General features: G+C 37.3%; 1 protein-coding gene across 1 annotated transcript in view; it reads right to left on the bottom strand.

The window, feature by feature from the left end:
• Positions 1 to 11837, bottom strand: part of SPATA17 (spermatogenesis associated 17) — a 93246-nt gene extending 81409 nt beyond the window's left edge. The window contains exons 1-4 of the mRNA XM_009994799.1: positions 11833 to 11837; positions 11071 to 11097; positions 9260 to 9352; positions 8457 to 8538 (exon numbers count right to left, since the gene is read on the bottom strand). Of these exons, the coding sequence (XP_009993101.1) occupies positions 8457 to 8538; positions 9260 to 9352; positions 11071 to 11097; positions 11833 to 11837 (207 nt within the window). The remainder of the gene's footprint in view (positions 1 to 8456; positions 8539 to 9259; positions 9353 to 11070; positions 11098 to 11832) is intronic.
• Positions 11838 to 14125: the final 2288 nt, after the last annotated feature.

The following is a 14125-nucleotide window of genomic DNA, read 5'->3' as shown; positions in this document are numbered from 1 at the left end:
GCTCTTTTAGCCAAAACTCACAGAAACATAAAAGGAATTCATATTTCAAGACGTCTGGTTTAATGAAAAATTCAAAGAAATGCTGTCTTCAGTCGAAATCGTTCAAGGATACGGATGCAGTGATGGAGCAAAATTGTGCCTTCCAACCATCTGTACTAAATGTTATGTACTTAGCTGCCTCTCAAGTAATCCTTGGGAATTTTGTTTCATTTAATATTCATTTTAACATCATAAAATCATAAATACAATGATACCATGTTATAGTGAATCCCCTGATATAGAAAACATTTCCTGAAGTCCTGGTTTCCTTCCAATAAAGTAGAATTCCTCTTATAGTGAACGAGTCCCCTATTATACTAAGCAATCACTTGGCAGCATAGGTTATTTTAATGGATACATCACTTTAAACTAAGCTTTCACATCTGTTCCGCCCTCTAATTACAAATGCAAAATGAACATAATTCACAATTGTATCATAAAAAGTAAAATATAAGTACTTTGAATGCAAGAGTATGTTCTTTATTTAGCACAACATGCAGCTTTTATGTGTTTCTCATGTTTTAGACACAAATCAAAGGCAAAAGTGCTTTCCCCTGATATAGTGATTTTCTCCCCCATGGCAAACAGGAATTCACTATAAAAGGGTTTCACTGTAATTAGTGTTATTTGAATTGCCTAGTCTGATCCAAAGCAAATTGTCTGTGGAGAGCAGCAGGACTGGATTATTTATCAACAGTCTGGGCAATTAAGAAACAGTTGGCTGCAATATGTTATTTACAAATGAACACAATGATGCTACTTCATTTTAAATTCTCTTTCTTCATTACATTAAGCAAGGCATAATTCCTGCAGTTTAATTAAGGTGCATTTTAAATACTCACTTTAATATCATACCAATCCACTAATAATGGAAACGGTAGAAAAGATATTTCTTACATGCAGAAAAATGCAAGACTGCTAAATTTTAAAGAAGTTTTACTTACATGTGTATGTACACATAAAAGTGTGTGTGTATATAAGTGAGGGAATCTCTACCCCAAAGGTCTAAATTGTAATATATAGTGGACTCTATCTCCCCTTTTGTCTGCAGAAATGTTTTCTGAATGATATTAACTGTAGATAGCTAATAGTGGAATAATAGTTTCCAGGTCTAAGTATACTCCTAAACAGTTGGATTAAATTGATAGTTTTGCTTTCCAGCTCATGTTTTCTTTCTTTGGAAGGGAATGTAAGAGTTGCCACATCACAAAATAGATAAAGTAAATGTTTAATTTAACTTCTTAAGTTTAAAAATTATCAACATATTTATGTCCATCAATGATTAAACTAAACAATCTCACACCTTTTTGTGTATTCTTCTCATATTTGAAGGCTGTGATCACTTAGATCTGAATCCATCCCATTTCAATGAAGAACCTAAATTGGAGACCTAACATCATTATGCTCTTTACATCAGCAATATTGAAAGACAATGGGACAACTTTCCTTCTGAGCTTGGCAAAGTATTGAAGAGCTCTGCAATTCTGTCTCTGTCTACTGTTTAAAGAGATAGTCAATGGCACCTAGGGTCCTAACTTGCATACCTCACTTTGGTGTGAAAAGTCCAGGCCTTACCCTACCACTGCTTAATAAGGTCACTCACAATAAAAAGGAAATTGTAAAATTTTTTTTTCAAGTTTTAATTTTAAAATGCTTAAATAAAATAAAATGGAGGACAAAACCAGGGTTGCCAATGGTGAGCAATGGGATGGTGTGGTAAAACTTGAGGAAACAGCACTAATAAGATCCCTCATTCTGCTTTGCAAGGTGTTGGACACAATGTACCACACCTGAAGTGTTTCTACACTAGTGTGGGCAGCATGAGGAATAAACAAGATAAGCTTGAAGCCTTGGCCCAGCCCCAGAGATTTGACATTACTGGCATAAGTGAAACCTGGTGGGATGAGTCCTGTGATTGGAGAGCCCTGTTGGATGGGTACAGACTCTTCAGGAGAGACAGCAGGGCAGAAAAGATGGGGGCTGGCTTTGTATGTAATGAAAGGGCTAGACTGTATGAACTTACAGTTGGTAATGGTGCAGCTGAGAGTCTTCGGGTGAGAATAATGGGACAAATAAATAACGTGGATGTCATTGTGGGAATACACTATAGACCTTCTGGCCAGGATGAAGATACGAGTGACCTTATCTTTGAGGAACTAAGGGATGCTTCCAAGTCAACCGCCCTTGTCCTTATGGGGGACTTCAACTTGCCAGAAATCAACTGGGAGCAACATACAGCTAGCACAACCCAGGCCAGAAGATTTCTAAGACACCTGGATGACAGCTTTATAGAACAGGCTATAAAGGAGCCAACTCCGAAGAATGCTGTCTTTGATCTGCTCCTTGTCAACAGAGAGGATGCCATGAGTGGAGATTGGAAGTAATCTCGGCCACAGTGACCACAAGGCAATTGAGTTTTAAATCTCTGTTGACAAGAGGAAAACTGCCAGAAAAACTTCCAACACTGGATGTGAGGAGAACAGACTTTGGGTTGCTCAGGGAGCTTCTGAGTCAAGTATCCTGGGAAAATATTTTTGCAGTTGCTGGTGTTAATGAGTGCTGGTCACTCTTTAAACATCACTTCCTAAGGGCACAGGAGTAGGCAATCCCAAAATGTCAAAGTCAAGTAGACAAGACAGAAGACCAGCTTGGCTCAACAGGGATCTTGCTCTTGCAGATTAGGCAAAAAAGAAGGTGCATGTCCAGTGGAAGCTAGGTCAGGTGACATGGGAAGAATACAGAGATGCTGCTAACCCCTGTAGGGAGAAAAAGCTGGCCAAAGCCCAACTGGAGCTGAAACTGGCCAGAACTGTGGGGGACAATTAAAAAAGAGTTTTTAAAATTACATTAATGGCAAAAAGCAGCACAGAAACAACACAGGTCCTTTACAGGCTAAGGACGGTCACCTCACCAACAGGGATATAGACAAAGCAGAGGTATTGAATGCATTCTTTGCCTCTGTCTTCAACACTGATGATGGACCACAGGGGCCTCAATGCACAGAACTCGAGGATCATGACTCCAACAAGGATCAACCTTTAGCTGACCTTGAACTTGTGCAAGATCTGCTGCTACAGTTAGATCCCTACAAGTTCGTGGGGCCTGATGGGATCCATCCGAGAATCCTCGAAGACCTGGCTGATGTCATTGCTAGGCCTCTCTCTATGATTCTTGGGAGGTCCTGGGAATCTGGAAAGATTTCAGTTGACTGGAAGCTGGCTAATGTTGTTCCAATATTCAAGAAGGGCAAGAAAGAGGACCCTGGAAAGTACAGGCCAGTCAAAGTTCAGTGCCTGGTAAAATTATGGACAAGATTATTCTGGTAGGTATTGAAAAACACCTGGAGGACAATGCAGTCATGAGTCACAGCCAGCATGGCTTCACAAGGGGAATGTCCTGTTTGTCAAACTTAAATTTCTTTTATGACAAGGTAACCCACCTAGTTGATCAAGCGAAGCCAGTGGATGTAGTATTTCTGGATTTCAGCAAAGTTTTTGATACTGTCTCTCAAAGTATTCTCTTGGACAAAATGTCGAGCATACAGCTGGACAAGCATACCATATGATGGGTGAGCAACTGGCTCACAGGTCAAGCTCAAAGAGTGACAGTGAATGGGGTAACATCAGGCTGGCAATCAGTCACTAGTGGGATCCCACAGGGCTCCATCCTAGGCCCAGTCCTCTTCAACATGTTCATCAATGATTTGGACGCAGGACTCAAAGGAATTCTAAGTAAGTTTGCTGATGATGCTAAGCTGGGAGAAGCTGTTAATTCCCTTGAGGGCAGGCAGGCCTTGCAGAGAGATCTCAACAAGTTAGAGAGGTGGGCAGTCACCAACCACATGAAGTTTAACAATGGCAAGTGCTGGATTCTACACCTGGGATTGGGCCACCCTGGTAGCAATACAGACTAGGAAATGAGTGGCTAGAGATCAGCGTGGCAGAAAGGGACCTGAGGCTCCTGGCTGATGGCAAAATGAAGAAGAGCCAGCAGGGTGCCCTGGCAGCCAGGAGGGCCAAATGTGTCCTGGGGTGCATCAAGCAGAGCATTGCTAGCTGGTCAAGGGAGGTCATTGTCCTGCTCAACTCTGCAGTGGTGCGGCCTCACCTTGAGCACTGTGTGCAGTTTTGGGCACCACAATATAAAATAGGAAATCAAGCTATTGGAGAATGTCCAAAGGAGAGCCATGACGATGGTGAAGGGTCTGGATGGGACGTCTTATGAGAAGCGGCTAAAGTCACTTGGATTATTCAGCTTGGAGAAGAGGAGGCTGAGGGCTGACTTCATTGCAGTCTATGGCTTCCTCATGAGGGGAAGAGATGGGGCAGGTCCTGATCTCTTCACTCCTGTGATCAATGACAGGACTTGGGGAAATGTCAGGAAGCTGAATCAGGGGAGGTTTAGGTTGGATATCAGGAAAAGGTTTTTCACCCAGAGGGTGGTTGAGCTCTGGAACAAGCTCCTCAGGGAAGTGGTCACAGCATCAAGCCTGCCTGAGTTCAAGAAGCATTTGGATGATGCTCTCAGGCACATGGTGTGATTCTTGGGGTACCCTACACAGGGACAGGAGTTGAACTCAATAATCCTGATGGGTCACTTCCAACTCAGCATATTCTATGATTCTATGAAATTATACATTTCTGTCTTTACTCAATGTTTTTCTAAATCTAGGTCAGTCACATGCAGAATTGTTCATAAAGCTGTCTTACAATCTTGCACCAGAAGCCAAAGCCTGTGTAACCATCTAGGTTCCTTTGCAAATGGATTTGCCCTCTGTTTTCTAATCCTGCTTATAATAAAATGTACAAGTTCTACTATTACAGTGATATGTTCATCCCTATTCACGAAAGCATAGCTATAATTCACTACTTCAACCCAAGTCTGTATTGGTGTGCTTTGCTAGTTAACAAAGGTTATTTCCTGAACTGGGGCCTTCTTGTCCAGAAGACTCCTTTCTTATGCTTAAGGGAAATATCCTGCATTTCAGCTTGTGCCCATAGAATTGCCTCTCACTCTTTCACTGGGTGTCAAATCCAAGGGGCACTACAAGGCTGACCCTCTGTGAAGAATTATCTTGCTATCTCACTCAGGTGAACCACCTCCACTTTCTGAACCATGAAGTCTTTGTATCTGTCTCTGATGTTAATACACAGGTCTCCCTGTTACTTTACTTAAAGTCAATTATTCAAAAATGTATTTGAAGCCTTTTGTGCATAAACTGCTGCTTTTCTGCTTTTCTGTTTAAAAACATGGTTGGGGATCACCTACACATGTGATCTGATCCTGATTGTCGTTTTCTTTGTCTTTAAACAGTGGCAACCAGAGAACCAGAAATGTGACTGAAAGTGGGTTGACAGAAGGAATCAAAACATGGTTCACGTTGGGAAGAGGCACTTCTTTTTATTTTTTTTCTACTTTTTTTTTTTTAGCAAATAGCTATTCGCCTAATTCCTACTGGACTGGGACTACTTAAAATTGGTTACTGAGTTGCAGCTAAACAATTTAGTGTGGTGTCAAAGTAGATCACATCAAATACTCATTTTTTTTAACTGCATCTTCTTGCAAAGGAGATGGCCATCATGTGTGCTTATTTCATATAACAATGAAAGGTTACAATTCCTGTTGCTTTAACAAGTGATTTATTGACTTTGAGAAATACTGTTAAAAGAAACTGTGATGTTCTGTTTGATTCATGATCTGGAGTTTTCCTGGGTTTAAAATTCATACTTTCCTGCAGGTGACACAAGACTTTCAGAATCCAGTCCACCAATGTAACTAAAATATTAAGGAAATGGTAGGAGTGCAATTCTTCATTTTAGCTTGAGATTAATATTAGGAAAAAAAAGCTTTATACAAAATCACCTATATTTAGAATATAGGAAGGTACATAGCTTTAGTCATATAAACACCATCCATAGCTGTTTGTTTTTTTTTAACTTAATGTATTTTAACAGTCAAAGGAAGAGGCACTAAAAGAGTAACAAATTAAATACTAGTAGTGATGCACATATGGACAACCAATCTGACAAGACTCAGCCTTTGTTATTTTCCGCATCAGTACCACTCACATTTCACAATTTTGAATATAATAATTAAAATGATTTATTATCAAGTAATCATGGCTATTTTGTGCATATGCTTTGCCTTGTCTGCTGGCAGTAGATAGCAACCCAATCACTATCAGCGGACAAATTTTAAAGTGACCAATTTTTTTTAGTATTTAAGGAATTTAAGGAATAATAGAATTTAAGGAATCATGCTAAAAGTATAATTTATTTTCTTAATCAGGAGTCATTCCAACAGTTATATAGCAAGAGCTAAAAGCAAACACTAACTGGTCCTTTAATTTAAAAGTTAGACTGCAGAGAAGATTTTTGTTTCTTTTTAAAATATTCCAAATTCAGCCATTGATCAAGTAAAGAGAGTACAGCAACGAAGTCAGGGAATTAACTTGAACTCTGTGTTTAAGTCCACCTAAAAACATTCAATACTGAATATAGCAGTCTAAAAGGAGAAAAATGTGCCCTTCTATCTGCTACTGCTACTTCGCTTTCAGGTTGGCTTCCAATCAAGCTGTCCTATTTAGTCCTTTCCAATCAAAGAGATGGCAAGCACAAAATAAAGCATTTGAGGGAAAAAGACAGTTTTCTATGCTGATTGCTATACAATTCATAAGCTTGCTGATGAGATTCTGTTTCTCTAGAGCTCTGACTAGTATTGCATAAGTACTAGTATCCAGAAACCGGATCAATTAATTATCTGATTTAGAATGTGTGTATTAAATGTGGGCTTCTACAGTTTTTTGTCGTACAGCCTTCAGACTTGGCAAGGGCTTGTCAGTTATGTCTATTTGAAGAACAATATATGAAACAGGCTTTATTGGTTAAAGATTTTTTTATATAATTATTTTCTTTTCAGAAATATATTTCAAGAATGGAAAGCTGAGGGTTTTATATGGTGCTATTTATCTCAGCTAGGTTATTACAGGAAATCTGTGCTAATTTTAAAGACTGTATCTTAAAATGTAACTGACATGGTTCTTATTCTCGTCTTAAAAAACACACAAACACATAAATTGCCTTGTTCCTGAAGTGAAATTCACCACTCGACAATGTTTTAACTCTAAAAAATGTAGAACTTAAGGGGATGTCATGAGCTGACTTCACCTAAAACATTGTCTGAAGCATATCTAAGCTATCCATGATAAGCATTTGTCTAAACTCCTCTAATAAAACTGCAGTAGAGGGAGTTTCACAACATCTTTTGGCACTATGTGTCAATGTTTCACATGAAGTTGATTTCTTTCTTCCCTTTTCTCAGTGGCTTCATGGATCCTTTCCTTTCATCAACAAGATTTACATAAATTAATATTACCACATCTCTCTTCTTTTGCAGAGCTTTTCTAGATTGAACAGACCTTCCTTAAACTCAGGGACAGTATCTTCATCTGAAGTCCCACTTCTGCGAAAGCAGAACCCAATCCAAACATGCAGATATCTATCTACCCTGTATTCAAAAATTAGAGTGTGTTGGAAGACAGACTGAAAACCATAGCCTGAGATTGGAAGAGTTAAAAACTTTAATTAGGTTACTGATAGGTTTGGGGGAAAATAGACAAGCTTACAGGCACACAAGTACTGCTACTTGAAAATATAGTTTAATAGGAGGTATGGCCTTCAGCCTGTAATTATGGTTCAATTTTTTTTTCTTTTTCTTGACTTGCCTCTTTTAACTGAAACACAACAATTAACGTTAATAAAATGAATCAAGACTAAATTACTAACAAACTTTAAATTACTGCAAAATTTTAGCATAAATTGGTAAATTAGTGTAGTAAACTACATATTAAAAACGTAATTGTTTCATGTTAAAGGCAAATTACTTTCTTCTTAATCTCCTAAACCTGTTAACAGGTTTTAGCTTGTGTGCTATCATACACTTTTGCTACCTTCAAGTTAATCAAGGGGATTAGATTAACCTGTGATCTGCTGTGTACATTAAGGCAAAGCCTGAAATACTTCAAGGTTCAGGAAGCAAGAAATTTAAATCACTAAAGAACAGCAATACGTAGACACATCAGCTTATTTAATTTTCAGAATTAAAAGTTCTGCCAGGAAAAAAAAGCAACTTGAAAAGCTCCAATCCTGCAATTAGTATCATGAGCGCAGGCTTCTGAATGAGATCTCACTGATGGTTTGAGGACTAACATTACAGAGCTGCAAAAATTGTAACACTGACTTGACTGTTATGAGCAAGCTTACTGAAATTAATACTGCTTCTCATGATAGTAAAGTTAAGCATGTGTCTGTGTGTATAAAGGATCAGGTTTAACTTTTTTTATTTCAGTACAAGTGAATTAATTACTCCACAATGTATTCTATAAATAACCAAACAATTTTTTAAAGTTAGTTTTCTACCTCCACCATTTTTCTGAAGTATTTTCTGCTCTGATAACCTCTCCACCACTTCTGTATATGAATTGCCATTTCATTCAGATATCTAAAATGAAATATATTAACAAAGTAATTATTATTTTGAGACTTTACAATGTAACATTTTTCCTAATCTTAAAAGTAATTGTTTAATGTATTATATCCATACTTATCCCAATCAGATGGCCACTGGAAACATACTTAATACATATACATGCATGCACAAATACATATGCAGACACATAGATGTTTAGAAACCAATATATACATATATTTATACAGACACACATACTTTGCTATTGGAAAAAATTAGTTACTCCAGACTCATATATTATTTCAGTTATTAAAAAAATTTAATTAAATATCTTTATGAACATAATTTGCATGATACATTATTGTGTTTTCAAAATGGTTTTAACCAGTGTATCTGATCAGTTCAGAATTTTTTCAGTCACAGACAACATTTTCACAGCTTACAAGTTTTTAATAGCTCCCAAAACCTACAATACTGTATTTCTCTTCTGAAGATAGATTATTTCCGTGCTACTTATTAGCATCATGCCATTTTAATTGTATACAGTTCTGAAAATAAAAAATATTCTAACAGTGGAAAAACATATATTTAATTCTATTTAAAAGCAGACTAAAAGCAGAATAACAGTTGTTGCGTTGTTTTGTGTTATTTTTTTCCAAATGCTCCCATTTTATTAAAATGAAGTAATACCATTAGAAATTTTGGGGAAAAAATCAAGATTGAAATACAGATTAAAGTAGGCTTTATATACTACCTTAGATAAACTCTGACTCTGTATCCTCGATAACAGCTCTGGATTTTGACAGCAGCTTTGTACTCAATTGTTCTCTCTTCATCTATGTATCTGAAAATAGAAAAGCAGTAATATTTGTCAGCATGGTAATTTACTACCAAAGCCAAAAAAATATTCTAACTACATCTTACTTTTGCAGTTTGTGATCTTCTTCACTGGGTTTTTCACTTTTTAATTCTACCTAGTTAAATAATAATGTAAAACAATATAATTTACAGTGCTGCATATTATGAAGATAATAAACATAAACAGTATTGCAACTTGTAGATCATGTACGGTCTGGAAGAGTGTACTTCTTATTCCCATAGAATACTGAATATCCATTTCAGCATGCTCTGGACTTCTTTCATTGTAGGTGAAATACATGGATGACAGTTTAATGATAATTAGGCCTGAATTGGAACAAAAATCTGTAGCTGTATATAAAATTGTATAGCCACATGACTATTTAATAAATTAACTGTGGTCAATATTATCACAATAAATATCAATTTAATGAATAAGAAGCATATATTAAGGATAAGGTTTAGCTCAAATATATTGTTTTATGACCGATACAAAATATTCTAGGTGTTTATTATCTGAACTGTGATAGCATCAACAATGGTGACAGATACACTCCTTGTCTGTAGATTTTTCTAATGAATGTGAGCTGATCTAACAGGGTGAAAGTAGAGGATTTAGATTGTTCAGCTAATATCTTAGGCAGGAATTAAAAAAGCAGAAACATGAAAGAGAAAAAGAGCCAACTGAAGGAAAGTGAGATACAAATATAAATTAAAACAATGATATCTTAGAATAATGAAAGCATAAGAAAGAAACTAGATGTGGAAATTTCCAATCTTCAGAAGGCCTGGAATGTCAGGATATCGAATCTTAGTGTGGCTTAAATGTAAGCAGTAATTGGAAATAAATGGTATTAATGATTCTGATAGATTCCAAAGGGATGAACATGGGAATCTTTTACATGGAATTACCATAGTCAAGGAAACAGCTTATTGAGTCATGACAGGACTTTTCACAATGGGAATTCAAAGACATAAATTTTTAGAGATAATGTAGAAATGAAACTGGCAGCATATTGGCATGTGCTGCAGACAGGCAAGGAGGGAACAAAAGGAAACAAAAGAATCAGAAAATATGCTAGGTTTGCAGCATTGATTAATATAGATGCTAGAGGAACTAACAAAAAAGGAAGGACACAGAGGAAGGTGAAGAATTTGTTTTTAAGTTACATGAGAAGGAAGGTTTTCTAGAAAGAGGCAGCTGAAGATGCAAGACAAATAGGTGGAGAATTGATGACTTCACCAAGATTTTTAAGAACTATTAGCTGTCAAAGCTTTGTGCCAAATGACATAGTACAAGGAAAGCACAAGTTGGAAATAAGTAGAAGGACTTCATCAGAAAGTCAGAAAATAATTCCAAGAGATAGTCCTTGCTTGCCTTCTTCCTGTAACTCTGTCTATTAGGAGAATAGTGTTTGTGGCAAAGCTAAAAGTCAAGTAATGAAAAGCATGAACCTAAAACAGATTAAAGAAATATATGTAATATGTAATTTAAGAAATATATTAATCTGGAATGAAGTCTTTAGAGAGTTTAGGAAGAAATCATTACTCTGATGAGTTTCAATGCTGAGGTGTAGAACTCAGCTATGAGATCATCTCTAGCTTTTACTTACTCTTTTGTTTGTTCATTTAAAAATATCAAGAACTGTGGAGTATTTCAACTTGTATTTATATTTTAATTTTATTGGATTTTTTATTATCCCATTTTTCTTAAGAAAATATTTACCAGATAGTCTAATTTGTTACACCTACAATGTACAATTAGAACAATTAGGTTACTATTAGTTTTCTCAAATAGTTAGTTCTCATAACAAATTGTGTCAACATTAATTGCCTTGGTAAACACTACCAACATTAATTTTTATCTAATAAATTAGGATTATCCTCATTATATTTCTTGAAAAATGAAACACAGATTTACTACTAGAAATCAAAAAGTCATCACTTAGTGCAGCATGTGTTCTCAAATCACATTAAGTGTGCAGAAATTTTCATCTGCATCTGATATGCATCAGACCTGTGCAGTACCTGGCAACTGTGGAAAAGAGATGTTTTTTTACCTAAGACTGTAAAGTAAGTCAATATCAAATATGGCATTTATGCTAGAGAGCCTCCTTTTTTCCTTTCCTGAGCAGCTTCCTAGACTTCATGGGAAGCAGACACCTCCAGAATACTTTTACCTAGAGGTAAGTTATTTTGCTGAAAGAGGTATGAACAATTTGGCCCTGAACAGGCAGCCACAATTACAGTCTGGAAATAAAGGGGATGTGGGACTGGCCGTGTCAGAGGTGACAGCTCCAAAACCAGTCTTATTCACTTAGCAATGGCAACAGTCTGCTTCTGGAAGTGCAGAAGCCATCTCTTCTGTTACTCCCTGTTAGATTTTCCAGTTGGCATTCTGTCTTGCCTGGCCAAGTCAGTCCCTGTAAAGTTTATAGTAGCAGACCAACAAAGTCTTGCTTTTCTTACAGCATAGCTCCACAAACACTTTCAACTGGCCTTGCCAGCCAAAGAAGCTGTTTGAGGTATCACTTGCTCACTCTGGTAAACACCCTTCTGACAGGATTGCACAGTTGTCATACTGCTTGAATTAAGCTTTTAGAGGGACAGATACTTCTCAAAGACTTCAAGGGATATTAAAAAGGCAGACTCAAGGTCAGCATCTGACATACAGATGTCACAAAAAAGAAAAGTAAGTTATTGGATGAGTAAGTAATAAAATTGTTTAACACTTAAAAGAATGCACTAACAAATCCTGTGTACTCTACTGCTTAGGCTGACAGGGTATTTCTCAAGGTGCAGGCTTATGGTATTTTTGCATTGTGCCATCAGTGGGCACGTCCGTCTCTAGAAAGCTGCTGTCCCTAAACAGTCAGTTTAGGAGACCTCATACCTCTGACACAAACAGAGTTCTGCACAGAGCATGACAGGAACATGATTAAGGTAAAACAACATGATTAAGATCAGGTAAACCAGTCTAACCACAACCAACAGGCAAGTCATTACAGTCATTAACCTGGCCTAATTTTTAATGGAACAGGTGTAGAGTTCTGAAATAGCAAATACATTTTGAAAAACAAATAAAGTTTTCTAGTTTGGAAATTTACTTTAAGATACTTCAATTACTATGTTCCTCCTGCAGCAGTAATTGCTTACAAGAGTACTTAGTTTTTTCAGGGTTTCTTTAAGCCAAGCTTCTCCGGAGGGTCTGTGTGCTCTAGATCTTCTGCAGAATTCTGCATGTAGATCTTAATAGATGGGTGAAGAAAGAAATATTTTTCTTTTGTCTTAACATGTGTTTGACAAGCACAGAGCTAAATCCTCCAGGTCTTACCCTTAGAGATATTTGCAAGTAGGGTAACACATACCAAAAAAGGATAACACTTGGTAATCTATACTCTTCTGCACCTTTAGATGCTTCAGATCAACTCAGATCTTTTGAGGAATTTGGTAGTTCACTGCAGATTACTGACTTCATAGAGTTGTATTCACTCTCAACTATTTGTGAATGATGAATGACTGCCCAGATTACACTGACTCATGCTGACAGGATCACAAATTTGGCAATTTTAACAGATCTATCACATGATGTAGACAATGCACAGTTCTGAAAGGGAAATGGAAGATGTTACCTCACTTCAAAATACAAATGCTTCAAAATACTTTGTAGACCACTGCAAATTCAACATACAAGGTTTAAAACTCAAAGAAGGAGCTACCCAATCTGTAAATAAGATATTCTGATTTGTTTCAGGATTTTAGGATTCAGATGCCAGCTGTGTCAAGCAGTCAAAGATTTGCACCATAAAGAACAAAGACTGAATTACTGATCAGCCCTGCAGTTGCTGAGCTGGGCTGTTTGAGGCCTCTTACTGTAAATCCACAGTTGAAAATCTGAATTTCAAGAAGCTGATGGATTATAGCCTATTCTTAAAAGGGAAACAATTCATTTTTTGAAATCTTTGCCAAAAATCAAATCCCCAGACATCAGGCATACTGCCCTCCGATAGGTTTCCATGTCTGGCTCAGATTGTTCTTTCTAACCTGAAATATGTGAAATACAAGCACAGCCTCCTGTAATTGATGCTCATTTAGTGAACTGCTGTGTGTACAGCCACAAGACTGTGAGCCAAATTTCAGGGAAAGAAAAGGAAAAGACAGCACTTTATATGCAGGCGGGACTTGAACTTTTACTGATGTCTGGGAGCTTTGTTATTCATGCTGCTTATGTTGTGGTTGAATTCTAAACCAAATTATTCATTAATTAGTGTAGAATAAATAAATAAAAAAAAAAGCCTACAACCAGACTAAATATGTTTCAGATATTTGTTTGTTTGTTTGTTTATTAGCATCACACACACAGCGGCAGCAACGATACAGTTGAATAAAAGGTTTTATAAGGCAAATCTATGCAGTATTAAAATAGGTCTTAAAACGTCTGGTAAAAGTTGGCCACCACTGTCTTAGCCGTCAAAACTCGGCAGCACAAACCATCCCAACTCGGCCAAGTGAAGGGTAACAAGTGATGGGACTGATCGCCCCGCCACTGTCTCCATGGGACATCTGGGATCTACAGCAGAATAAAGCTCTCCCGAACTCAGCGGAAGAAGGGCAGAACCGTGTTCCCCGTACTAGAAACTCTAGCCTCAGGATCTAATTTAAAGGGGAAGCTCGGTTTTAAACAGCACGGAGAATCACCCCCAGCCTGCCCGGGGCGGCTCCTGAGGCGGGGGGGGGTGTGACCCCCATGCCCCGCCGCACC

Source organism: Chaetura pelagica, unplaced genomic scaffold (genome assembly GCF_000747805.2).
Source record: "Chaetura pelagica isolate M959 unplaced genomic scaffold, ChaPel_1.0 scaffold2, whole genome shotgun sequence".
Taxonomy (NCBI): Eukaryota; Metazoa; Chordata; class Aves; order Apodiformes; family Apodidae; genus Chaetura; species Chaetura pelagica.
This window is presented reverse-complemented; position numbering and strand designations above follow the sequence as displayed.